Consider the following 26,465-nt stretch of genomic DNA (forward strand, 5'->3'; position numbering starts at 1 on the left):
CCTTCAAGGATATTGTCCTCTGTTAAGATTCACTGCATGAAACAATACATTTCTGTGGGGGGAAAAACTTTCTGTGGGAAAATACAGCAGTGGAAAACTTTACAGCACACATAACTACAATATTTCCTCAGTGAAACATTTTCTTCAGTAGATAATACATTTATACCTAAATTAAAGTGTGACATATCTTTCAGAGGGACAAATTTGACTTTAACAAAGCTAAGTTCTGTGTGAGGTATGCAATTAAAATGATGGTCGGTGACAGATCACAGTTGCACAGTTAACTTGACCTTTGTAGTTAACAGTTGAATCAGAAGCACAGGTTACTTAAGTAAAACCTTAGCTTAACCAGCTAATGTTGGCTAAGTTAGATCAACTTGGCCAATGATGATGGAAGTTATAGTACAAGAACTTGTGGAGCACCCCACTTTGGTTCCCCCTAGGTAAAATCATTTCCTCATTGAAACATTTTCTTCAGTAGATAATGCTGAACTCTAAATCATTAGAGTTTTCATAATCATGTGATCGAAGTTACATACATACATACATACATACTGAGTTCACACAGTTTTATAAATAATTGGTTGTCTGGTAGGTAATAACTCAACCAGGTAGGGATGTTTTCCTAATTTGGATGATTGGTACTTTTCAGCCTTCCAGAAAGTTGGTGTACTAATCATGGCTAACTTGAACATTTATGTTAGCAGGTGCTCTGGTAATGTTTGGTGCCATATTTGAAAGGCTGAACTTAAAAGTATAACCTATTGATAATGCAACTGGAAAATGTATTTCAGAGGTGAGGCATCACTTCATCACATTGCAGAGCTGAACCCATATGTCCAGGTGATGTCATCAACTGCCCCTTTAAATGAAGTTACAGACATCTCTTTCCTCAGACAGTACCAGGTACGTGGCATGTATTTGAAACATCTGTCCTCTTTTCAGGGGTCTGCAAATCTTGGCTGTTTTTGGTAGCCAATCATTATTTGTGACTATTCCTGACTTTCCTTACCCTTCCCAGAGTCTCTTTGCAAATACAAAATACTTGAGAAAGGGGTAGGTTCACTATCTCCTGCCAACCTAGCAGTTCGAAAGCACATCAAAGTGCAAGTAGATAAATAGGTACCGCTCCAGCGGGAAGGTAAACGGCGTTTCCGTGCACTGCTCTGGTTCGCCAGAAGCAGCTTAGTCATGCTGGCCACATGACCCAGAAGCTGGCTCCCTCGGCCAGTAAAGTGAGATGAGCGTCGCAACTCCAGAGTCGGTCGTGACTGGACCTAATGGTCAGGGGTCCCTTTACCTTTTAGGTTCACTATCTCACTTTATTGGGAGGGATTTTAAGGTACTCAAAGGTAGAAGCAAGAGAACTTACCCTATCTCCATCTTACAGGTGGTGGTGGATAAGTGAAATAATTATTTCACTTTGTGGGGTAGTCTGAAGGCATTTAGAGGCAAGAGGAATTTTTGTAGCTTTTGCATGGGCACAAACTGAGATACTAACCCTTCCCTCAAGTCCTGTAGCTGCACCTTGGTTGAGTAGAATAAGCGGAGCACCTGTCCAGGTGGGAGAGAGATACCAAGGCTAAGAGAAGCTGGAATGCTTGTTCTGATGGCTCATAGTTCAGTGTCAGAAATGTGGAAATCCTTGTGGCTGTGGCTATATAACAGGCTTCCTCAACCTCGGCCCTCCAGATGTTTTTGGCCTACAACTCCCATGATCCCTAGCTAGCAGGACCAGTGGTCAGAGATGATGGGAATTGTAGTCTCAAAACATCTGGAGGGCCGAGGTTGAGGAAGCCTGCTATATAACTTACCATTGGAAGAAACTTGAATATTTGGCTAGTAAGTTCATCGCCTTTGATAACTTAGAATTTATCTGTGGGATTTTTCTTTCAAAAGTGTGTCATAGTAACTGAGATGAAGCTGTCACTACAGAAGAAGATAAATGACTTTTGCCGTGCGCAACACCCACCTATTAAGGTAATGCAAAACAGTGAGAATGTAATATATTGACCCAAAATGGCCATGTCCATTACTTTTGAGAACTTCCCCATATCTGTTACAAGACTAAATTATTTCTATGCAGACACTGTTATAACTTGGTGCTGTTCCATGTTCTGTTCCTGGATATGCCTGTGCAAAATGCCCATGAAGAGCTCATAACTTAGCTTCCTCCTAGAGGTTCTCATCCTGAAGCAAAGTTCTTAACGTAAGGTCCTATTTCTGGGTTAGCAGAGTCTGTAACCTGAAGCCTATGTAACCTGAAGCCTATGTAACCCGAAGTACCACTGTACAGTAGAACTGACCAGTGAGAACAAAATGAAGGTATCTGAGCAGTTTCTGGCTGCATGTGTGTTGAGTATATGGAATCCAGGTGCCAGGCACTTAGAGGTCACACAACTCCAGATGGTCCTGGATGATACTGCTCACATTAATCTATTTTAATCCAGTTTCAGGCTGAAGTTCAGTAAGAAACAGGTTCCATTGTGTTGACATAGAAGTAGGCAGTGTGACCCTGTTGATTCTCTTGGATCCCCTCAGCTGCATTCCATACCACTGACCATGGTATTGTTCTGGACCAACTCGCTGAATTGCTGTCTGGGTTTGGTATTCAGTTGGTTGGGAGCTCATATAAGCTAAAGCTCCCAGTCAAAATAGAGGTTATTTGTGGGTGGTTTGTTTGACCTGGGATGTGATTTGGTCCTGTTCTGATTAGGGTTACATTCCCTCTGAATGATCAGGCTTGTCTTTGGAGACTTTGGCTTTGGTGGCACAAACTTCCTTTTAACACACCTAAGCCTAATCTGCCAGCTCCAACCTCTCCTGGACAGAGTGTTTCTGTCCACAGTTAATCCGTGCTCTGGGAGCATCTTGTTTGAATTGTTTCAGTTTGCTGTATGTGTGGCTGCTTTTGTTGGAAGCTACAGTTAGTGCAAAATAAATAAGCTAGAATGCTCACATGCCCAGTCAGCAGATCTCATCAGTTTTAAAATAACTACACTAACTCCCAGTCAGTTTCTGGGCACAGTTCAAAGTGCTGATTTTAACTTTTATAGAGCTCGTAAGTGGCTGAGGAGGGACGCGGGTGGCGCTGTGGGTTAAACCACAGAGCCTAGGACTTGCTGGTCAGAAGGTCGGCGGTTCGAATCCCTGCGACGGGGTGAGCTCCCGTTGCTCGGTCCCTGCTCCTGCCAACCTAGCAGTTTGAAAGCACGTCAAGTGCAAGTAGATAAATAGGTACTGCTCCAGCTGGAAGGTAAACGGTGTTTCCGTGTTCTGCTCTGGTTCGCCAGAAGCGGCTTAGTCATGCCGGCCACATGACCCAGAAGCTGTACGCCGGCTCCCTCGGCCAATAAAGCGAGATGAGCACCGCAACCCCAGAGTCGGTCATGACTGGACCTAATGGTCAGGGGTCCCTTTACCTTTTTTAAGTGGCTGAGGACCTTTGTACCTAAAGGATAATCTCATTCAACATGAACTAGCCACCTTTTATCAAGCAGCTGGAATGCTGTATTAAAATCCTTATACAAAAAGAAACCCCATGGTTTTTGGGGACCACACCAGGTAATATGCTGGACAGAGCAGAATAATGGGCTGGCAGAGAATAAACCCACAAGGAACATCATTCACTTAAAAATTAATTTATTTAAGGAAATTGGGATTTATATGGCATTTAAAATTAAAGGGAGAAAACATAAAATAGCAAAATACATAATTTAGAAATGACAAGCTTGTTTAGGTATGTTATCCTTCATTTGACTCTATATAGCAGATGTAATGGCTACCAGGCTTCTTTAAAACTTATATAATCTTTTTGTTAAAATAGAGAGAGCTCTGTTATTCTGAGGTAAAGAGGCAAGGAGAAGCAGAAACTTATACACTATGGTAAATTCACACCAACTGGAAGTTTTCCAGACAAAGGCAACCTTTATTTTTGAATTGTCCATTTTTTCCTCCTTGTAATCAAAAACTGATCCAGTCAGGATTAGTAAAAAAACTGCATTTTAGTCAATAAAAGAAATGGTTGGTAATTTTTTGACTCTTGGAAGAGGAAGCAGATAAAATTTTCAAACCTCATACAAATGCAGGGAAGAGATAATTACATGCCGATTGTATGTCCTCAAATATATACTTTAGTACCTGTATGAGGTGGAGTTTTCCCACAGGAAACTGTACACTTAATGCAGTCAAACCAATGTTTAGAAAGGAAGAATCATTTGGGGTTATCCTCTTACATTTTATCTCTTTGCTTTGAATCAAGATTGTGAAATTTATTTAACTTATTTGCCTTTTGTATAGTTTATAAGTGCAGATGTATATGGGATATGGACACGTCTGTTTTGTGACTTTGGTGATGAATTTGAAGTCCTGGACACCACAGGTGAAGAACCAAAAGAAATCTTCATTTCGAACATATCTCAGGTGAGGACAATAGCAAGGTTTACTATATCAGTCCAGTTTGAGATTCCAGTGTATTCTGAGGAAGCTAGTGTGGTGGGGTCTAATTAGCCCCAAAGTTTTTAAATTTAAAAAAGTATGCCATCAGTGTGCCATTAACTTACGTACAACATAACTATAGGAGCTAACCAAGTGTAGCTGCAATAATTCATGAATTGTGAATTAAGAATTATGTGTTACAGAACTTGCAACTGTAGCACATGCTACTCTAGCAGCATAGGCACAATTACCGTTTTTCCCAAGTGTATGAATTGGGCAAGCGAAAAGGGTATATGAGGCAAATCATCACTGTGATTTTATTTTGTTGGATCAGCAACAGAAGGGACGCAGGTGGCGCTGTGGATTAAACCACAGAGCCTAGGACTTGCTGATCAGAAGGTCGGCGGTTCGAATCCCTGCGACGGGGTGAGCTCCCGTTGCTCGGTCCCTGCTCCTGCCAACCTAGCAGTTCGAAAGCACATCAGAGTGCAAGTAGATAAATAGGTACCGCTCCAGCGGGAAGGTAAACGGCGTTTCTGTGTGCTGCTCTGGTTCGCCAGAAGCGGCTTAGTCATGCTGGCCACATGACCTGGAAGCTGTACGCCGGCTTCCTTGGCCAATAAAGCGAGATGAGCGCCGCAACCCCAGAGTCTGTCACGACTGGACCTAATGGTCAGGGGTCCCTTTACCTTTACCTATTAGCAACAGAGAAAACACATACCCTTTTCTGGGTGCCAGAAGTGACCAGCCCTGCCAGTTCTGTGACTCCCTTTCTTGATACCCCAGAACTATGTATGCTATGACTCAAACCCAGGGCTTCATCTACTCTGCTAAGAATATACTTTTTGGCTGGGTTCAGCTCAGAAACTATACAGGCATTTAAATAGGTACTGTCTATTGTATTTGAAAAATAACAGTACACCGTTGGCTTCTGGTCATTTATTTCGAAATACAGGTAGTGAGCATCTGGTCATAGATGTCCTCACCACCTTTAGTTTTATGTATAATAAAGAACTGTTTCAGGTTTGGGTGTCTGAGGTTGTTGCATCTTTATGGATTGAAGAAAGGAGAATATTTGTCCTTTTAAATATATAACTTAAAAGAGTGAAACTTTTTGAAAATGAAAAAAATGCTATTGCTAGTTTAGATTCTGCCACACAACTGGATTTTTGGCAGTATCTATGCTGCAGTTGCGATGATTTTCAATCTGTGTATTTGTATGAGCCAAGAGAATGTTTGTGTGGCAATGTCTAGCAATCGGTTCTTCCCCCTACTAATTTTTGGTGTGTTACAATTTCAGTCCAATCCTGGTATTGTCACTTGCCTTGATAATAACCCTCATAAGCTTGAAACGGGACAGTTTGTAACTTTCCGGGAAGTTAATGGAATGCAGTGTTTAAATGGATCCACGCATCAAATAACTGGTAAGCCATGTTTTGTATAGCTTTCCTGCATGTGCGAAGCCACGGTTTTCCAAACTGATAGAAATGCATTTTCCTTTCATGTTGTTCTGCTGTGTGCGCTGCCTTAACTCTGTTGCTGCCAGTTCACAACATTGTTGTTCAGCATTGCTCCATAGTTCCATAGACATGGCTTGAAACTCTCTGTAGAAATGCCTGCGTCAAATCTTGAACTTGGGCTTTTAAATAGAGGGCAGAACTTCAGCAACTTGCTTAAGCTTCTCCCCATGACTAACAGGAGTTAAATACAGTGGTACCTCGGGTTAAGTACTTACCGTATTTTTCGCCCCATGAGACGCACTTTTCCCCCTCCAAAAATGAAGGGGAAATGTGTGTGCGTCTTATGGGGCGAATGCAGGCTCCTTGGCTTCAGCGATAGCAACGCGAAGCCTCCGTAGCCTCCGCTCCGGAGGCTTCGCGTTGCTTCCATTGAAGCCAGGAGAGCCTGCTCTTTGAGGCTGGTGGTGGGGGAAAGCAGTGCCTCCTCCATCGCCAGCCCCAGAGGATGGGGGGGCAGCGGGAAGGCGCGCTATGCCTTCCCGCTACTCTCCGACCTGGGTTGTAGGCTGGCGGTGGGGAAAGCACCGCTTCCCCCGTGGCCAGCCCCAGAGGATGGGGGGCAGCGGGAAGGCGTGCGACGCCTTCCTGCTACTCTCCAACCCTCCTGTGGGCTTTTGCGGGAGATGGAGGAATTCCCCCACCTCCCGCAAAAGCAGGCAAAAGCCGTGCGCTCTTTAAAGGGGCTCCGCGGCTTCTGCTGACTTTTCTAGAAGGTGGGGGAATTCCCCCACCTCGTTGAAAAGCCCGCAGGAGCCGCGCACCCTTTGAAGAACGCGCCGCTCTTGGGGGCTTCTCCCCGAGGAGGGAGAAGGGACTGACTGACCGTTTCAGTCCCTTTTCCCTCCTGGTCGAAAAGCCCGTAGGAGTCGCACACGGCTCCTGTGGGCTTTTGCGGGAGGTGGGGGAATTCCGCCACCTCCCGCAAAAGCAGGGAGAAGGTCTTGGAGTAGCGCACAGGCTGCGTGCAGCCTGTCTGCTGCTCCCAGAACTGCGGGGGGGAAATCATATTTTTTTCCTTGTCTCCCCCCCCCCCCGAAAACTAGGTGTGTCCTATGGGCCGGTGTGTCCAATAGGGCGAAAAATACGGTAATTCATTCCGGAGGCACGTTCATAACCTGAAACTGTAAATAACCTGAAGCACCACTTTAGCTAATGGGGCCTCCTGCTGCCGCTGTGCCGCCGGAGCACGATTTCTGTTCTCATCCTGAAGCAAAGTTCTTAACCTGAATTACTATTATTTCTGGGTTAGCAGAGTCTGTAACCTGAAGCGTATGTAACCTGAAGCATATGTAACCCAAGGTACCACTGTACATAATCATAGAATTGTAGATTTGGAAGGGACCCTGAGGGTCATCTAGTCCAACCCCCTCTAATGCAGAAATCTCAATTAAAGCATCCCTGACAGATGGCTATCCAACCTCTCCTTAAAAGCTTCCAATGAAGGAGAGTCCACCGCCTAAGAGAATTGTACATGTTTAGTGCTAACTCTTTGAAAGTCAATTAGGTTTGCAGATCCTGTATAAAATCAAAAGTGTTTTTCTGCTCTTTCTGTAGTTCTGCTTCATTTAACTACCTTGTTAACAGTGATTTACACTTTCTCCTCTCTTACAGTGGTATCACCTTATTCTTTTAGCATTGGGAATACGGTGAATATGGAACCTTACTTACATGGCGGCATAGCTATCCAAATAAAGACTCCTAAGATATTCCATTTTGTAAGTATCCTGCATAAAGACAACAATCAACAGTGATCACATCTGTTTTCACCTCTAGAAATCATTGAAGCTTGGTGCTCAGGCCAGAGATCTGACTTTTTGAATAAAAATATTATTTAGCCCTTCTCCATAAGAGGCACCTGTATCACTAGATCTCAAAAGGGCAAGGTTACGTTGAAATGTCAGAACATAAAATCGGGGATACATAAATTCACTTAACACCCCCACCTTCTTGCTATGGTGAACGTCTCTCGTTTCTTCTGGTGGTTGTGCTGTACTTCAAAGGGTTTTGCAGTACATTGGAGGTATAACTACAGAGACCGTTCTTCTCCCTTGATTCTGATTTTGTTTTGAGCTTTGGAGGTGTTTGAAGCCCCTTGATTCAAGGAAGTAGTCTACACCAGTGTTTCCCAACTTTGTGCCTCCAGCTGTTTTTGGACTACAATTCCCATCATCCCTTGCCACTGGTCTTGCTAGTCAGGGATTATGGGAGTTGTAGTTCAAAAACAGCTGGAGGCACAAGGTTGGGAAATCTGGTCTACACATCTTTTGCTTAGCCTTTGCCTCAGAGTACAGTGGTGCCTCGCAAGACGAAATTAATTCGTTCCGCGAGCTTTTTCGTCTCACGATTTTTTCGTCTTGCGGAGCACGGACTTTGGAAAAGCTTCAAAAATCACCAAAGTCTTCAAAAACCTCAAAAAAGGCTACCACACCGCGTGCTATGAGTTGCTTCTTGAAGTGAATGCATGGTTTTAAGAAAAAGGAAACAAATTTGCAAGACAAAGGAAACAAACTTGCAAGACGTTTCCGTCTTGCGAAGCAAGCCCATAGGGAAATCCGTCTTGCGAAGCAACTCAAAAAACGAAAAACTCTTTCGTTTTGCGAGTTTTTCGTCTTTCGAGGCATTCGTCTTGCGAGGTACCACTGTACCTGTAGGGCACAACACAAGGTTAGGTACAGTTTGTGGTCTTCTCACTTGCGTTGCAAAGGGTCTGTACATCAGATCACACATTTTTAAGTTGCACATTTAAGCCTTGTAACTTGGAACAGGATGTGTTCCAAACTCCTTTTCCTCCCACTGCAATGTTTTCTACAAGTTTTGTGCTTTACATTTTCCTGTACCACGGCACCTATTCACTTACATAGCAGAGAGTAAAAGGGTGCATTCATTGTGATGGAGGCTTAACCCATCCCTTGCTCCTAGTGAGATTTGTATCTGTGGTGCAGAGATAGGTTTTCCTCTCCCCAACAGTCTTTCCCATTTAATGTGTTCCTAGCGAGCTATGATGACGCCCATTTCTGGTTTATTTTTTGAATTGTATCTACAGTTACACTCTGCTAAAGTTTGCAAGCTAATCCTGGGAAGGTTTGGGAAATTTTAAAGATGCTTGCATGTACTTTGCTTTCTTCTGTTCTAAAGTGTGTGCAAATGGATTTTTTTAACTTTTAGCAACAGCTGGAGAAGCAGTTGATTAACCCAACATGCCTTGTTGCAGATTTCAGCAAGCCTGAGGTTGGTTTTGCTTTGTTTTGTTTTTAATATGACACTTTGATTTTTAAATATTGTATACTGCATTTGTTTTTCCCTTAAGGCCTTAGTGGCTCTTGTTCTTGCTGTAACAAGCTAATGTAACTTGTCCTTAGAGCAGAGCTTTCCAAACTTTTCATGCTGGTAACATGCTTTTTAGACATGCATCATTTCATGAGTTTTACCAGCAAACTGGAGGTTAAACTAACCCCTTTCAAGCTCTGGCAGGAGCGTGGGGAGCATTCATGCAACACACCTACACACTGCAGCCGACACACTAATGTGTCATGACACAGTTTGGAAAGTTTTGCCTTGGAGTATACAGACTTCTTATGTGATTGCTCTGCATATTACTGATCATCCACTATTTTCCCCTCCTTGCAGGCCCCTGTACAAATTCACATTGCCATGCTTGCCTTGAATCAGTTTCAAGAGAGTTTTGCTCGTATGCCGACAATTGGGTAACGTATCTGTACCACAGCTGCACAAAGTTTGGGTTGTTGGGTACACTGTTAATATAGTTAGAGGTGGATAGATTGTTATCGATAGCAGTTTAAACTGTATCTCATTGGGTTATTTAATTAACTGAGTTGCAATCCCTTGCACAGTTCAGCTGTTTACAAATCACTTGGGCTTCTGTGGGATTTAATCTGCCTAAATGTGTGCAGAATTTCTTATCCCTGATATTAAAGTGGAGAGGGGGCTTGGCTAAAACCACCTTGTGAGTTCTTCTATTTTATGTATGTATTTAGGAGAAATTATACCCCGGTTACTAACTGAAGTTCTCAAGGCACCTTGCAATATATTTAAAACACAATAAAATAGACAGTGATACAACAGTCAATAGAGCAAGGGGAAAGTGTGTGCAAGTCCCCCCTTCATTTGTTTTCCAATGTTGCAACAAATACAGCTGAATCTCCTGGCTGTTGAAGCAACTACAGTGGTGCCCCGCAAGACGAATGCCTCGCTAAACGCCCGCAAGACGAAAGGGTTTTCCGATTTTTTAGCGGCTTCGCAAGATGAATTTCCCTATGGTCTTGCTTCGCAAGACGAAAGCCCATAGGGAAATCTCTGGGGACAGCGGGGAAGCGCAGCGCGCCTTCTCCTCTGTTCCCGGACCTGTCCTAAGGCTTGCGGTGGGAGGTCCGGGAACAGAGGGGAAGGTGCACAGCGCTTCTCCTCTGTTCCCGGGGCTTGCGGTGGGAGGAGGGTTTTTCCTCCCCACCGCCAACATTCAGAACAGCATTCTGCATGTTGGCGGTGGGGAGGAAAGCCATCCTCCCACCGCAAGCCTTCAGGACAGGTATGGGAACAGAGGGGAAGGTGCGCAGCGCTTCTCCTCTGTTCCCGGGGCTTGCGGTGGGAGGAGGCTTTTTCCTCCCCACCGCCAACATTCAGAACAGCATTCTGCATGTTGGCGGTGGGGAGGAAAGCCATCCTCCCACCGCAAGCCTTCAGGACAGGTCCGGGAACAGAGGGGAAGGTGCGCAGCGCTTCTCCTCTGTTCCCGGACCTGTCTTGAAGACTTGCGGTGGGAGGAAGGTTTTCCTCCCCACCGCCAACATTCAGAAGGCTGTTCTGAAGGCTGGCGGTGGGGAGGAAAGCCCTTCTCCCCCGCCAGCCTTCAGAAGAGTTCCCGCCTAGGCTGCGGATAGCAGCCTGCTGTCCCGCGAGGGGCGCTCTTAAGCAGAGCGCCCCTCGCGCGGGGCAGCAGGCTGCTATCCGCAGCTTGGAGAGCCCTCTGGACCTCTTCTGAAGGCGGGAGGGGGGCAAAAGTCTTTGTCCCCCATGCCTGCCTTCCCGGGGGCTTTTAAATCGCCCCGGGACAGCGGATGAATTCATCCGCTGTCCCGGGGCGATTTTAAAATGCTGGCGGGCGGCAGCGCTGCCGCCCGCCAGCATTTTAAGATCGCCCCGGACAGCGGAGAAGTCCTCCGCTGTTCCGGGGTTTTTAAAATGCTGGGGGACGGCAGCGAAGGCTTCGCTGGCACCCGCCAGCATTTTAAAATCGCCCCAGGACAGCGGAGAAGTCTCCGCTGTCCCGGGGGCTTTTAAAATGCTGGGGGACGGCAGCGAAGCGTTCGCTGCCGCCTGCCAGCATTTTAAGATCCCCCGGGGCAGCGGAGAAGTCTCCGCTGTCCCGGGAAGGCAGGTGGGGGGAAACAAATACTCCCCCCCCGCCGGCCTTCAGAAGAGGTCGGGGGACAGACTGTCCCCGGACCTGGTCTGAAGGCGGTTTCCATAGGAACGCATTGATTGATTTTCAATGCATTCCTATGGGAAACCGTGCTTCGCAAGACGAAAAACTCGCAAGACGAAAAGACTTGCGGAACGAATTAATTTCGTCTTGCGAGGCACCACTGTAAATGTCATTCTCACATAGGCCAGGACTTTCTCCCAGCTCTGGTAGCAGATATAAGAGGTTCTGCGTGGAGCAGAGATGCTATGCTTTTTGTTTGGGTTTCAGGTGCCTTCAGGATGCAGAAGAGATGCTGAAGATGGCAGTGTCCATAAGTAAAACGTTGGAAGGCAAAGTGAGTAATTTTGTGCTATCTAGCATACTCACCTGTGACTGTAGTAATGCATATAGTGTGGTGCATTTAAATGTTGAACTGAGCTTTGTGAAAGATCCCTCATCATCTTCAGTTTTCTGCTGTAGTTGGTCTCTGCTGGCTCTCTTGTATGTTTTACATTTATATCTTTATCACCTGAGCATCTTTGTGATCCATTATAGTACCTTCTTTTGCATCAGTCAAAAGCTGTCATGCATGGAAACTGTTCAGAAATGTATTTAAGACCATTGCTCAGGTCCCCCAAAAGTATTACACAGCTTTCCATGGTTATTTTATCCTCAGAACAGCCCTGTGAGGTTATGTGGCTTCTCATTTAAAAATGGGCACAATTGTTGGGATTGTGTCATTATTGTCACTATGTGACACTATGATGTGAAACAACTCTATTAAATTTTTGGATTTTAATGTATAGTCTACATAAAGGTTTACTCAATTCTTTTTTTATTTGCATTCTCAAAAAGAGGAACAGAGCATATTTAACCCCCTCCCCTCCCCCGTCTCATTTACTTTTTTTTAAAATGATATTTTATTGAGTTTTACAAAAATTAACAACAATAAAATTAACTAAAATCACAAAAAACCAACAAACACACACATCAGAAATACAAACAAAAACACAGAATAGAAAAAGTAAAAACATAAAAAAGAAAATTCAACATTAAAAACTCTGTTTCAAATTAATACCCTTCCAAATCTTATTTTCTTTTCTTCCACCCGCCTTCCTTTCATGTATTCCACTTTAAAATTGGTTCAGCAATTATATTATTCAAGTTCATCCTTTATCCTTCCCTTTATACTCTTACTTATCTTAATCACTAGAACCCCTTCATTTCCTTTGCAATGCCCTTAGCATTCATAAATTTTACAATGTTTTTGTAGATAAGCTTTAAACTTCTTCCAGTCCTCTTCCACCTGCTCTTCTCTTTGATCTCGGATTCTGCCGGTCATTTCTGCCAGTTCCATATAGTCTATTACTTGCATCTGCCATTCTTCCAGGGTGGGTAGATCTTGTGTCTTCCAGTGCTTTGCGATGAGTATTCTTGCTGCTGCTGTAGCGTACATAAAAAAGGTTCTATCCTTCTTTGACACCAATTGGCCGACCATGCCCAGGAGAAAGGCCTCTGGTTTCTTTAAGAAAGTATACTTAAATACTTTTTTCAGTTCATTGTAGATCATTTCCCAGAAAGCCTTGATCCTTGGGCAGGCCCACCAAAGGTGAAAGAATGTTCCTTCCATTTCTTTACATTTCCAACATTTATTATCGGGCAAATGGTAAATTTTTGCTAGCTTGACTGGGGTCATGTACCACCTGTAAATCATTTTCATAATATTTTCTCTTAAGGCATTACATGCCGTAAATTTCATACCGGTGGTCCACAACCGTTCCCAGTCAGCAAACATAATGTTATGACCAATATCTTGTGCCCATTTTATCATAGCAGATTTAACCGTTTCATCCTCAGTATTCCATTTCAACAGCAGATTATACATTCTCGACAATACCTTAGCACTGGGTTCTAACAGTTCTGTTTCCAACTTCGATTTTTCCACCTGGAAGCCACTTTTCCTGTCCGAGTTATAGGCCTCTCTTACTTGGAAATAATGTAACCAATCCTGCACCTTATCTTTAAGTTTCTCATAACTGCAATTTCAATTTGTCCCCTTCCTGTTCCAAAATTTCCCAATATTTTGGCCAGTTCGATCTCATATTAAGTTTTTTCAAGGCCTTAGCCTCCATTGGTGAAAGCCACCTTGGGGTTTTATTCTCCAAAAAATCTTTATATCTGACCCAGACATTAAACAATGCTTTCCTGACAATATGGTTTTTAAACGCCTTGTGAGCTTTGTCCTTACCATACCACAAATATGCATGTCATCCAAAAACATTATCATGTCCTTCCAAATCAAGAATGTCTGTATTCTCAAGAAGTAGCCATTCCTTCAGCCAGCAAAAGGCTGCTGCCTCATAATATAGTTTAAAGTCCAGCAGGGCAAACCCCCCTCTATCCTTTGCATCAGTAAGAATTTTATATTTTATTCTGGGCTTTTTGCCCTGCCAGACAAATCTAGAAATTTCTTTTTGCCACTTCTTGAAACAGTCCATCTTGTCAATTATTTGTAACGTTTGAAACAAAAACAACAATCTTGGCAATACATTCGTTTTGATAACCGCTATTCTACCCAGTAAGGAAAGCTTTAGATTTGTCCACGTTTCAAGATCTTTTTTCACTTCAGACCAACACTTTTCATAATTGTCTTTAAATAAGTTAACATTTTTCGAGGTCATATTCACCCCTAGGTATTTTACTTTTTTCACCTTTCCTTCTCCATTGGTGTTAAATTCTTCTCCAAAACCATAGTTTTTAATTTATTAAGTTTAAACCCTGCCACCTGACCAAATTCTTGTATTATTTCCAAAGCTCTTCTAGTACTAGGGATTGGCTCCTGTAATGTCAAGACTAGGTCATCTGCGTAAGCTTTCAATTTGTAATGTTTGGCTCCGACCTGTATACCCTGAATCTGTTGGTCCCTTCTAATCATGTTCAGCAAGACCTCCAGGACTGAAATAAAAAGCAAAGGGGAAATTGGGCAGCCTTGTCGTGTCCCTTTCTCTATCTTAACTTCTTCTGTAACTGCATTGTTCACTATCAATTTTGCCTTTTGTTCTGAGTAAATCGCCCCTATACCGTTTCCAAACCTTTCTCCCACCCCCATCCCTTGCAGGTTTTTCTTCATAAAACTCCAAGAAATATTATCAAAGGCTTTCTCTGGATCAATGAATATCAATACTGCTTTTGTGTTGATATTAACTTGTAGTTTTTCCAAAATGTCAATTAAATTCCTTGTATTATTTAACATATGTCTGCATGGGAGAAAGCCTGCTTGGTCTTTGTGTATAATTCCTGCTAGAACTTTTTTAAATCTTTTAGCTAAAATGTCCGCAAAAATTTTGTAATCCACGTTAAGTAGGGATATGGGGCGGTAGTTCTTAAGTTGTGTCTTTTCTAGTTCATTTTTCGGTATAAGCGTGATATGTGCATCTTTCCACGACTCTGGCGCTCTTTTCCCCTCCATGATTTCATTGCAAACCTCCATTAATGGTTGAATTAAATAATCTTTCATTACTTTGTAGTATTTGGAGGAAAGCCCATCCGGGCCTGGAGACTTGCCTAGTTGCAGGTTCTTAATGGCACCTTCAACCTCCTGTTCAGAAATTCTGTCATTCAATATTAGTTTATTCTCTTGAGATATATTTTGTAATCCATTTGTTTTTAGGAATTTCTCAATCTTGGTCTCATTCTGTGGCCCTTGTGCATACAGTTGTTTGAAGTATCTCTGGAAGCAATCTTTAATCTCCTGTAGGTTTTGTATATTCCTTCCATTTACTTCAAGATTTGTCACAGTGTTTAATTTTTGTCTTTTCTTCAGCTGCCAAGCTAACAGCTTTCCGCACTTATTAGCCGATTCAAAAGTTTTTTGTCTCATTTGTTTAATCTTCCATTCTATATCCTGATTAACCAATTTCAAATATTGTGCCTGATGTAATTTAATTTCTCGCAGAATCTCCTGTGACTTTGGTTTAGTCCTTAGTCTCTTTTCTCCTTCTTGAATTTTTCCTAGAATCTTTTCTTTTCTTTCCTCTTGAAGTCTCCTCTTTATAGCATTTTGTTGAATCAGAAAACCTCTCATAACGGCTTTACTTGCATCCCAGATTACTCTTTTTTCCACAGTTATCTTCAAGTTTATTTCAAAATAATCTTTCATGATTTTTTGGGTCTTCTTAATAATTTCAGGATCCCTGAACAAGGTGTCATTCATTCTTCATCTAAAGGAACCAATCGATGTTAATTTCATGTCCATTCTCACTGGGTTATGGTCGGAGCAAATTTTTGGGCAGATTTCCACCTTCCGAATCTTGGGTGCCATCCCTCTTGTAATCCAGATTTGGTCAATTCTTGTCCAAGTCATGTTGGCTTCAGAGAAGAAAGTCCCCTCTCTACCTAGGGGTTTTTTAGTTCTCCAGATGTCAATCAAGTCCATATTGTCTGTCATTTCAAAAAAAAGTCTTTGGTAGTCTTCCATCTTTCGTATCCCCCGTCTCATTTACAACTTCATACCAAATACAGCATGTATACCATATGACTTCCCCTCCATGCTTTTCCTGGTTCCTTTCGCTTTTATACTACTTTTCTGTAAGCGCTGTTTTTACATCAGTAGTGAGTTGAAATTGCCCAAGTTTTTCAAGACAAATTTTGAGCAACAGTTTGAAAGAATAGAAGGATTGTAATCCAGTGAGGGTTATGTAAACAAAAATGTAGCTTCGCTGATGTTTTCCTGTTAGCTGTTTCTTGCTTTCAATGAGCTCTTGTTCTAACATTTTTCATGCAAAAATGTGTTCCAGGCTAACAGGCCACGTTGGAGGATAATTTTTGTTTTCTAGGGCTGCCATGGCTACCTCATGCAGTGAGAAGCTCAGTTACCAGTTTGTGATTGCCCTAATCAAAGGGACAGAAGCTGAGAACTGAATTTTAATTGAGAAACAGCTGTTACCTCTAATGTGCTTTACTTCCCATGTTTACTGTGCACCAATTTACCAAGTCAGCAACCTACTAATTTTAAAGAATTCAACGCTATTTGTATGCAAACATTGTTCTTATCTTGTTTTTAAATTGTAGCCTCAAGTTAACGAAGACTTGGTGAAATGGCTATCAAGGATGGCTCAGGGATCTTTGGCACCTCTTACAGCAGCACTCGGAGGTGTTGCCAGTCAAGAAGTCTTGAAAGCAGTGACAGGAAAATTTTCTCCCTTGCAACAATGGGTAAGTTTTCCTTGTTTTGGATTAGGTTACATAAATTTAGGGACGAGAGCATTCTGTGAGCATAATATTGCTTGTGTTCAGATGAACCATCAAAGATGGTGGAGAATAGCAAATGACACTTGTGCATGAGCGTTATTCTCCCTTTCTTGCATCCAGGCCTTAGTTTTGTATTTCAGATTTAAGCAAGCTATAGTGTACTATTATGTCCAAACTGGCAACCTTTTGGTTTGAGTGAGACTTCAAGATTGTCCGTATAGTTTGCCAGGTATTAATGCATTAAGCCCCATGGGAGGGGGGGGTTGACACCTGAGTACAGTGTTCATTCATGATACTCCACCATGGTCTAGAGCAGGGGTCCGCAACCTAAGGACTACAAGTGGCCAACGTGGGTCATTTAACTGACCCATGAGCTGCCCCCGAACCGGTTCACGGCAGCAGCCCTTCTCACCGATCATTCCTGTTGTGTTGCCTTATTGGAGTGTTCCCACTATAAGATAGGATGCATTACTATAAGGAATTACTACAGATGAGAGTACAGTCATACTTCGGGTTACAGCCACTTCAGGTTGCGTTTTTTCGAGTTGCGGACTGCCAAAACCCAGAAGTACCAGAATGAGTTTCTTCCAGGTTTCAGCGATCGCGCATGCGCAGAAGCGCTAAATCGTGCTTTGCACATGCGCAGAAGCACCAAATCGCAACCTGTGCATGCACAGATGCGGGTTGCGAACACTACATGTGCAGCCCTCACATTTGCAACCTGACCGTCCACTGTATTAAGGGTATTTTCTGGGTGTTTAAATTCACAGTATCAAAGGCTACTAATAAAACAATATTAAACCGAGAAATAGTAAATTATGAGACATAGTACTAGTCTGCTGGCAAATCATCCCATAGATATATATTGCTTGTTGCACACATATCAGTTTTGTTTTAAAGTGAGCAAGAAACGATTTATGTGCGGAAGATAAAAGAGTTGGTAGAGGGAGGTAAGAAAGCATTGCAGTATATCATTTCAGACTCTTTTTAAGTATGACATTCATTTCTGTAGGCTTTCCCTTCTTTAAAAAACCAAACTGCTCCCTGCTTATACTAAACATTGTGGAGAAAGATCAAGCAACCATTTTCCTGTTGTGTTAGTGTGGCACATGGAGGGAACTTCTTATGTTGGGGGAGCTGTGATTAATGCAATACACCACCAGCAGTCTGAAGTCGTGCAGTCTAGAATTCTATCACACCAGTCTAATATCTTGTTCAGATCCCCCCCCCCAGTTGTATGCTGTAATAAAATAGATAGTATTATTTTTAGTGTAGTTTAAGCATTTTAAGACATGCTGAATCTTGTTTTTTCCCCTCCTTCTCCAGCTGTATACTGATGCATTTGAATTAGTCACATTTCTAGAAAAAGTGAGCTATGAAGAATTCCTTCCAAGGTAAAAAAAAAATGGCACAGTCAAGCGGCTCATGCTCTCTCTGTTCTTTAATCAATTAATTTGTTTACTTCTTCAACATTTATGTTCCACTTCTCTTCTAAGCAGCTCAGAGTAGCTTAAATTATCTCCCCTCCCCACCGTTTTTACCTTCATTACAAAGCTGTTTAGTTGGATAGAAATGCTCAAGGTCATCCAGCGCATTTGGATCCTCCTGGTCCCAATCCCAAGATAACCACATGAATGCTGTTGTGTCTGAAGGCATGCATGTTTAAAAGAACTTATATAAAACATGTACGCGTGTGTACTTTTTTCACCCAGTGGTTGGGAACCTCAGAGCTAGGGCCTTTGTGCAGCCCTCAATACTCTCCCCAAGTCATATCTCTCAAGGATCCTCTCCCCTGCCCCCTCTGAATGCTTTTGCCTGGCTGGAATGTGTCTTTGAATTATGTTAATGCCTTTGGCTTTACGGGATGGCAAGGGAAGAGTACATCTGTTGCCCAGCCTGCTTATGCCTCTTGCCCTGCCCACCCAGGAGGGAATGTGATGCTCTGAATGAAAAGGTTCCTCATCTCTGTCCTAACCCATTGAAGAAGGATCCCTGCTCAGAGAAGATGAGGTTATCCGATTCCAGAGGAGCCTAGGGTTAGGGTTAGGGTTAGGGTTAGGGTTATATCAAGGCAGACGATTGATCTATGTAGCTCAGTACATTCTGCATTGACTGGCCCAGTCCCTTCAGGGTTTTGGGCAGGAGTCCTTCCCTGACCTACCTGGAGATGCTAGGCATCGAATGTGGGGCCTTATTCCTGCAAATCATGTGCTGTGCAGCTGAGCTTTGGCTCTTCCTGGCTACGTTTGTATGTCTGGACTGCAGGGGTCAGCAAACTTTTTCAGCAGGGGGCCAGTCCACTGTCCCTCAGACCCTTGTGGGCGGCCGGACTATATTTTGAAGAAAAATATATGAATGAATTCCAGTGCCCCGCAAATAACCCAGAGATGCATTTTAAATAAAAGCACATATTCTACTCCTGTAAAAACACCAGGCAGGCCGCACGAATAACCCAGAGATGCATTTTAAATAAAAGGACACATTTTACTCATACAAAAACATTCTGATTCCCAGACTGTCTGCAGGCTGGATTTACAAGGTGATTGGGCCGGATCTGGGCCCCGGGCCGTAGTTTGCCTACCTACGGATTAGAGCAAAACAAAACACAAAACAATGAGAATATGGCACCTGAAATACTGAGAAGACTTACTGTGGCATAAGTTTTCATGGACTAGAGCCAACTTCATCAGATGCTTAAAATGTTTCCTTCAATTGACAGCTGTGTATGTATACAGCTCTGTACCTCAATACCTTAAGGACAGCCTGGCCCCATGCAAACCGACCCAGACCCTGTGCTTGCCATCTGAGGCCCTTCTCTATGTTCCCCCCTTCCAGAGAGGTTTGGAGGGTGGCAACAAGAGAACGGGCCTTTTCTGTGATGGCTCCCCAATTGTGGAATGTTCTCCCCAAAGAGGCTCGCCTGGCACCATCATTACATGTCTTCAGGCACCAGGCAAAGACATTCTACTTTACCTTTACCCAGGCCTATGGCTATTAAATAATCTCCAGCCTGTCAATGTGTGAGGGAGAGGGACTGTTACTATTCTTTTCTTATTAGGCTCTCTGTCAGTATGCTTTTTAGTATGGTTTTATTATGTTTTATCATTGATGTTTTGTAATGTGTTTCTAATGTTGTACACTACCCTGTGATCTTTTGATAAAGGGTGGTATATAGTGGTATATAAATTGTATTATTATTCTTATTATGGTTTGTTGTTGTTGTTTAATGCTTTTTAGAAATGCTTATTTTGTGATATTGGAAGGAGGAGAGTATGCTAGGGAAATATGAGCATCTTTGTTCCCTTGCACTGCCATACACAAGTGAAGCAATTCCGAAACATTTTTGTCTCTTTCTATCAATGTTAATTAATTAAATTTTATTTAAAGCCAGCTTGATATATAATACAATACAATCTTTATTATCGCCCAGAGACCCAACAAATTGTTACAAAGCAATGCACAATTCAGAAAGCCTACCTCCAGGTTAAACAAGCATTTTGGTCAGATTTAAAGATAGGGATCACTGGTTCTTGCAACCACAGATAAAAGCTTCACCACTGCTAATGTTCTAGCGTTTGTCCGGTCTTCCAATAGGAACCTGACATAGTAAGCCTCTGATTTTCCCGGGAAAGGTACCAGCAAGGGTAATATCAGTTCAGTCCTGGCTTGCTCATATTTCTCACAGTGCAGCAAATATGTTTGATAGAATCTGTCTGTGTTATCTTCACTTCTTTCCCACATCTGTCTGCAACAGAGGGGACAGGTACGACGCCTTGAGAGCCTGCATTGGAGACTCCTTGTGTCAGAAGCTGCACCGTCTGAATGTTTTCTTGGTAAGCATGGCTTGTAGGATAAGTCTGACATTATGTCACAGAATTGTAGAGTTGGAAGAGGGACCCCAAGGTCATCTAGTCCAGCTCTGTGCAATGCAGGAATCCTGCCCTCAGCTGTCCCAGGGTGGGCTTGAACCACCAGCCTGGTTAACAGCACTGACCCTATTGCCTTTGTTGGATAGTGATCTGTAATATATTGCAGTAAGAAAACCCAGTGGACAAGTATTTTAGAAAGTAAAGGTAAAGGTAAAGGGACCCCTGACCATTAGGTCCAGTCGTGGCCGACTCTGGGGTTGCGGTGCTCATCTCGCTTTATTGGCCGAGGGAGCCGGTATGCAGCTTCCAGGTCATGTGGCCAGCATGACTAAGCCGCTTCTCGCAAACCAGAGCAGCGCACGGAAAAGCCATTTACCTTCCCACCGGAGTGGTACCTATTTATCTACTTGCACTTTGATGTGCTTTTGCACTGCTAGGTTGGCAGGAGCAGGGACCGAGCAACGGGAGCTCACCCCGTCACAAGGATTCGAACCACGACCTTCTGATCAGCAAGTCCTAGGCTCTGTGGTTTAACCCACAGCGCCACCCGCGTCCCTATTTTAGAAATTACTGTTCTGTGAATTAGTTGGAACTTTGAAACTACCTTTTCCTGGAAGTTTAGAACATATAGTGGTGGGTTAAAACATGCAAAATACCCAGATGGCTCATAGTGATCACTTTTATAGTAGGAGCTGGAATTCTGCATCTTTTGATTCGTTTTAGTCCAGTATTTAACTTCAGATACTTTAGTTAGGTATAATCTTCTCTTTATGGCATCTTCAATCTTTCATTTCACAATTGAAAGGCTATCTAAATTTCCAGCCAATAGGTATGATAGCATGTCAATATGTCCTTGGCATAACAGTTTTGGCATAACAGGATTGAAATTTATAATCTGTGTAAGGATTGGAAATTTATACATATATTACTTTGCAGGTTGGTTGTGGTGCGATAGGCTGTGAAATGTTGAAAAATTTTGCACTTCTTGGTGTTGGCACTGGACAAGAAAGGGGCATGGTAGGTTTGGTTTTTGGTCCTTTTTACTCTGTTTGCAAGTTGTTTAAAAATTATTTTAGGTTCTTCGTAAGATCAGATCTATTATGCCTTGGGTGTGATAGAACTTGGAGGGGAATCTCTGTCCTGCCAATTTCTCCATGTAATAATGGAGGATGCTTTGTTACAACTACACATTTGGGTTCCGTAACCTCACATTTCCATGTTTTAGTTTCTGGTTTTGAACTTCCAGAAATCACAATATATAGGAATATGTGTTTATCAGAATTCTAGGTAGTGCTGAACTACCACAGCAATTTTGATACATCTGTAGGTTAGTTGGTCAATCGCTATGTGGCATTTTTAGGTGATAATTTATTATTTGTAAAAGTAAGCCTGAATTCATGTCCTGTTAATTGGAAAGCGCTATGATTTTGAATATGTTTCTGGACAGGAATGACTACTCAATATAAGATGACATGCATTTTTTAGGGTAGAGGGGAAATTCTCTCTTAATAATCATTGGTGGGGGGGTAACCAACTTGAGGGCTTTCAGGACTGATTCAAACTAGAAACAATCAAAGATTTATATTAACCATAACTTTTAATTCCACCTATTTGTCCAACCTACTATAGGTTACAATTACAGATCCTGACTTAATAGAAAAATCCAATTTAAATAGGCAATTTCTGTTCCGTCCACACCATATACAGGTAAGTTGGAGCTGTTGGTGAGAAAAAAAATTGTGCATATTTTTGAAAAAGTCGAGTGTGGTTGTGGAATCAACTTTCTATTTTAAGAGCTGTTTTAAAGTTATTGAGGTGAATCTTCATATATTTACTGTAGGGCAAAATCAAATGATTTTGTTGGTGAAGATGTGGTTAACATCAGGGCCATATAGCTCAAAAGGCAGAGCACACACCTTGCATGTAGAGGTTTGACTGATTAACTTTTTTACTTGCTTAAGTTGTGTTTATTTTAATGATTGTTGGATTTGTTTGCTGCGTTTTATTGTATTGGGTCTGGTTTGGATTATATTATTCATTATACAGTTAATAATTATTGACATAATTTTATTTTATTATTTATTATTTTATTAATAAACAAAATAAACCAATAAAGAACATAAAGAAATACTGTTGCAGTGGGTTGAAAGCAGCTTAAGATTGGATATTATCATTGAATTTGTTGTTCCAAAAAATTACAAACGTTATATGTGTTCTTTGTAGTAAGTTAGCTTAAACATATAATAAAATTATTTAATCTGTCGACCATCTCAAGTTTCTTTTATAAATGAGCCTCAAAATTATTATTACTATTATTATTAAAAATAATGTTTTAGGTTTAACCATGCTAACTCCAGTTAAAAGAATTTTGGGTAGAATGGTTGGGAAATAGAGATACTATAGAGAGGCGTTGCTGGTCCAGATTGCCAGTATTCTGCTGCTGTTTAATAAATAATAGCATGTTTCATCTTTCCATTCCTAAAAACAATTCTCAGTGCAGCTAACAACCACATCAGTGGAATAACAAAAATAGGGAAAGAACACCAAAATAGAAACAGCAGTATTAAATTAGTAGCAGCATGCACAAGAATCCAGATTTCCGTGGGTTAAGGAAGGGTTAACTGGGTTGGGTGATAATCACGAGCTATGATGAACGCCAGGAGAGCAGAACTGTGGGAGGTGTAGTGACTAGATGTATCCGTGGTCTTGCTTTCTTACACATGCTCTATAAGTGGTCTCTGAGCTTTCCAGTTACAAAATACAGTCGTACCTTGGAAGTCAAATGGAATCCTGTTCGACTTCCAAGGCGCGGCTTCCGATTGGCTGCAGCCAGTTGGAAGCTGCGCCAGACTTTCATGCTTCCAAAAATCATTCGAAAACTGGAAAAATCACTTCCAGTTTTCAGTTGCGCGGGAGCCGAAATGTTCGAGTTTACAGGCGTTCGGCTTCCGAAGTTCTACCGTATTTTATTTTAGGAAATGTTTTGTATTGGCCTCAATACAGAGCTTTGATTAATTTTTGCTGTCAGTTGTTCTTTCCAGAATTAAAGAGTTCAACGTGCTAAAACAGAATGCTTTATTCATTTGCTTTGCTCAAGAGTCAGCGTTACGTGTCTATTCAGCTCATTATTTCATACCTCATTTCACTAAAGGGATGATTCTTTTGAGTATGTTATCAGTGCTTATGTTATGGAAGCTTTTCTTGTGCATCGCAAATGCCTTTTTCCAGCAAGAATATTAACCAAAGTTTATGAATATTTTAATTTGGTTAGAAGCCCAAAAGTTGTACAGCAGCAACAGCAACACGTAACATCAATCCTCAGATCAAGATAGACCCATATCTGAACAAAGTTTGCCCAGCTACTGAGAACGTGTACAATGATGATTTCTACACTGCGCAAGATGTAGTTGTTACTGCGCTAGACAATGTGGAAGCAAGGAGATACATTGACAGGTAGGTGCACGATCTGAGAGTTCAATTTGTACCCTTTCCCACCCTTCATAGCATTTCTGTCTTGCCACCCTTCGCGCCCGTTTTCCCTGTGCTTTCTTGGCACAGCTGTGGATAATTCAAAACCAGTTGCCACAAATCCACTTCAAGCCATGTTTTTAATCTCCTGGTTTGTTTAAAATTAGTTTAGTATTTAATTTTATATCTATATCTGCACCATTGTGAAATGGTGAGCACAGCATGTCTTTTTTGTGAAAAATTGCCTCAATAGCTCTATTTGAATCAACTTTTACTACTACGACGGGTTATTGTTCTACTAGTTTTACTGGAATTTCTGATTGGGAATGTTAACTTGATTAATGACCCAACAATGTGTAGTTGCAAATGTATCTAAAGTGTTATGGACTCTCATGGGAGGGGCCTGCTTATGAATGCATTGGGTTTGTGACACATGAAAATGTATACATCTGGTAGCAAGCCCAAGGCTTGCTCCTACTCTACACTATGTGGCCAGACTGTGTGTGGTCTAGCAGTTTATAAATCTGAGGTCCAAACTTGATGCAACACCATTCATACAGCAACTGCGTGAATAGGTGGGGCTTGTTTTTTAGAGAAGATAGCCAGCACAATTTGGGACTACTACTACTTCTTTTTTAAAAAAATAATTTTTATTAGTTTTCAATACAGTCATACAATTTTATCCAAATTTTACCTAATTTTAACAAAGTTCAAATTTTGGTCTTCCTTCAGCTTCACTGGTAATCATCCATTTTTACCATTCAATACACATTTCTTTAATTGTATTGCCATTTATCATCCCTCCTTTTTCTATTTTCTTTAAACAATACCTCTTAAAGTTTTACAGTGCTTCTTGGAACCCCACTAGCGTTGTTTGCACCTCACATATATTTTTCAGATATTCTACAAATTTTCCCCAATCCTCGATGAACTTTTGGTTTCGAGCATATCTTATTTTCCCGGTCAGTTTATCAAGTTCCGAATAGTCCGTTAGTTTCATTCTCCATTCTTGAATCGTCGGTATTTCCTCTTGTTTCCATTTTCAATTTGGGACTACTTCTATACTGTAAACAGCCCTGTGGTCCTCGGATGAATGGCAGTTGTCAGGTGCTGGTGTGGTTGCTCGAGAACAAACAGGCAAGACTCCGACCTGTCTTTTCCAGGCTTTATTCTTAGTGCAAACTATTTACAGTGAAGAGCGTCATAAGGTCATGTCTGGTTCAATTGCTAGCAGAATCTGAGAGTGGTCAGTCTTTCTACCTCCCCCAGCATAACAGTCGCGTGACCCCCAGCCTTCTCCACCCTGAAACCTACTGCGCAGAATGGGCGCTGGCAAAGGGCAACTTCCCTCCTCTCCGGTTTACCCAGGCTCGGTGTTGAGACTCTCCCTAGCATCCCCTGGTTGCTGCACCTCCTCTCCGCTAGAGGTGGGGCTTTCCTCCTCACCAGAGGAGGAACTGCTTCGCAAGATTTTAGGAGGTTCCCTATAACACAACTGCCCTTCCGGGGGGCCACCAGGGGGCGCATTGGAAGATGGCCGACAATAACATCTCTCCGACCCACACGAGGTAATTAAGAGGCTGTGATGGGAGTATGCAGCCTCCCTTGCCCCCCCCAAGGGAATGGGGGGGGCTGCCTTGCCTGCTGTGCCCATAATTCACCCCCAGATTCCAAAGAAGGGGGTGAGGGCACTAGGCATAAAGCCCTCGGGTGGAGTCCGGCTCTCCCGGACGCTGTCTCTGATCGCACACTGGTTTGAATAAGCTTGAGATATTTACCGTATTTTTCGCTCTATAACACGTACCTGACCATAACACGCACGTAGTTTTTAGAGGAGGAAAATCTGTAGGCATGCCACCCGTAGGCATTTCCTCCATAACACGCACAGACATTTCCCCTTACTTTCTAGGAGGAAAAAAGTGAGTGTTATGGTGCAAAAAATACGGTAATTGGAAATGAAGCAAATGCACATATTTCAAGTGAAGAATGGGAGTGAAAACTGCTAACTGAAGTGACCTCTGTAAAACGAGAGCAACGGGTTTGGATTTAACGGAATACAACATGAAGAAATTGCATCAGGTTCAGTATGCCAGAGCGGGACTGGATGAGGGGGGGGAACTTTTTTTCTTTTCTTCTATGTGATTAATCAATAGCCCCTTCTCAAAAAGAACCGCTGCATAACCGACCTAAGCAGGATGATTAAAAACTGTGTGGAAATAATTTACTACCAAAAGCTTGGCATGTGAGGTCGAGAAAAAGAACAAGGGCTTTTGATGGCGTAGCAACAAAAAGGGAGTCACCATTTTGACGGGTCTTGTCAAAAGATTTATCGGGAGGAGGAAGCTCTGTTTTCATACTGGATTCCTGGTAGAACCTCCTCGAGGACTGAGAAAGAGGGACAGACGTGCGAAAAGTGAATAAGTAGACAGCAAGAATGCTTTTCTTTATGGAAGCGATGAAATACGGCAGCTGTCTGAAATACGACTCTTGGACGAACGG

At 42.4% G+C, this 26,465-nt stretch overlaps 1 protein-coding gene across 2 annotated transcripts in view; it reads left to right on the plus strand.

Moving 5' to 3' along the window:
- The window catches only part of UBA6 (ubiquitin like modifier activating enzyme 6), a 53,033-nt gene that overhangs the window by 10,750 nt on the left and 15,818 nt on the right, over positions 1–26,465 (plus strand). Inside the window, exons 7-20 of one of the 2 annotated variants that reach the window (XM_083709139.1) lie at positions 795–906; positions 1,900–1,980; positions 4,300–4,422; positions 5,738–5,861; positions 7,569–7,672; positions 9,123–9,185; positions 9,585–9,661; positions 11,668–11,734; positions 16,450–16,593; positions 17,956–18,023; positions 20,384–20,462; positions 21,435–21,515; positions 22,128–22,205; positions 23,770–23,951. In XM_083709139.1, the coding sequence (XP_083565265.1) occupies positions 795–906; positions 1,900–1,980; positions 4,300–4,422; positions 5,738–5,861; positions 7,569–7,672; positions 9,123–9,185; positions 9,585–9,661; positions 11,668–11,734; positions 16,450–16,593; positions 17,956–18,023; positions 20,384–20,462; positions 21,435–21,515; positions 22,128–22,205; positions 23,770–23,951 (1,383 nt within the window). Of the gene's footprint in view, positions 1–794; positions 907–1,899; positions 1,981–4,299; positions 4,771–5,139; positions 5,862–7,568; positions 7,673–9,122; positions 9,186–9,584; positions 9,662–11,667; positions 11,735–16,449; positions 16,594–17,955; positions 18,024–20,383; positions 20,463–21,434; positions 21,516–22,127; positions 22,206–23,769; positions 23,952–26,465 lie in introns of those variants that run through there. The other variant, XM_083709140.1, reaches the window with a different exon arrangement.

The sequence above is a fragment of the Podarcis gaigeae genome (genome assembly GCF_964106915.1).
Source record: "Podarcis gaigeae genome assembly, chromosome: 13".
Classification (NCBI taxonomy): Eukaryota; Metazoa; Chordata; class Lepidosauria; order Squamata; family Lacertidae; genus Podarcis; species Podarcis gaigeae.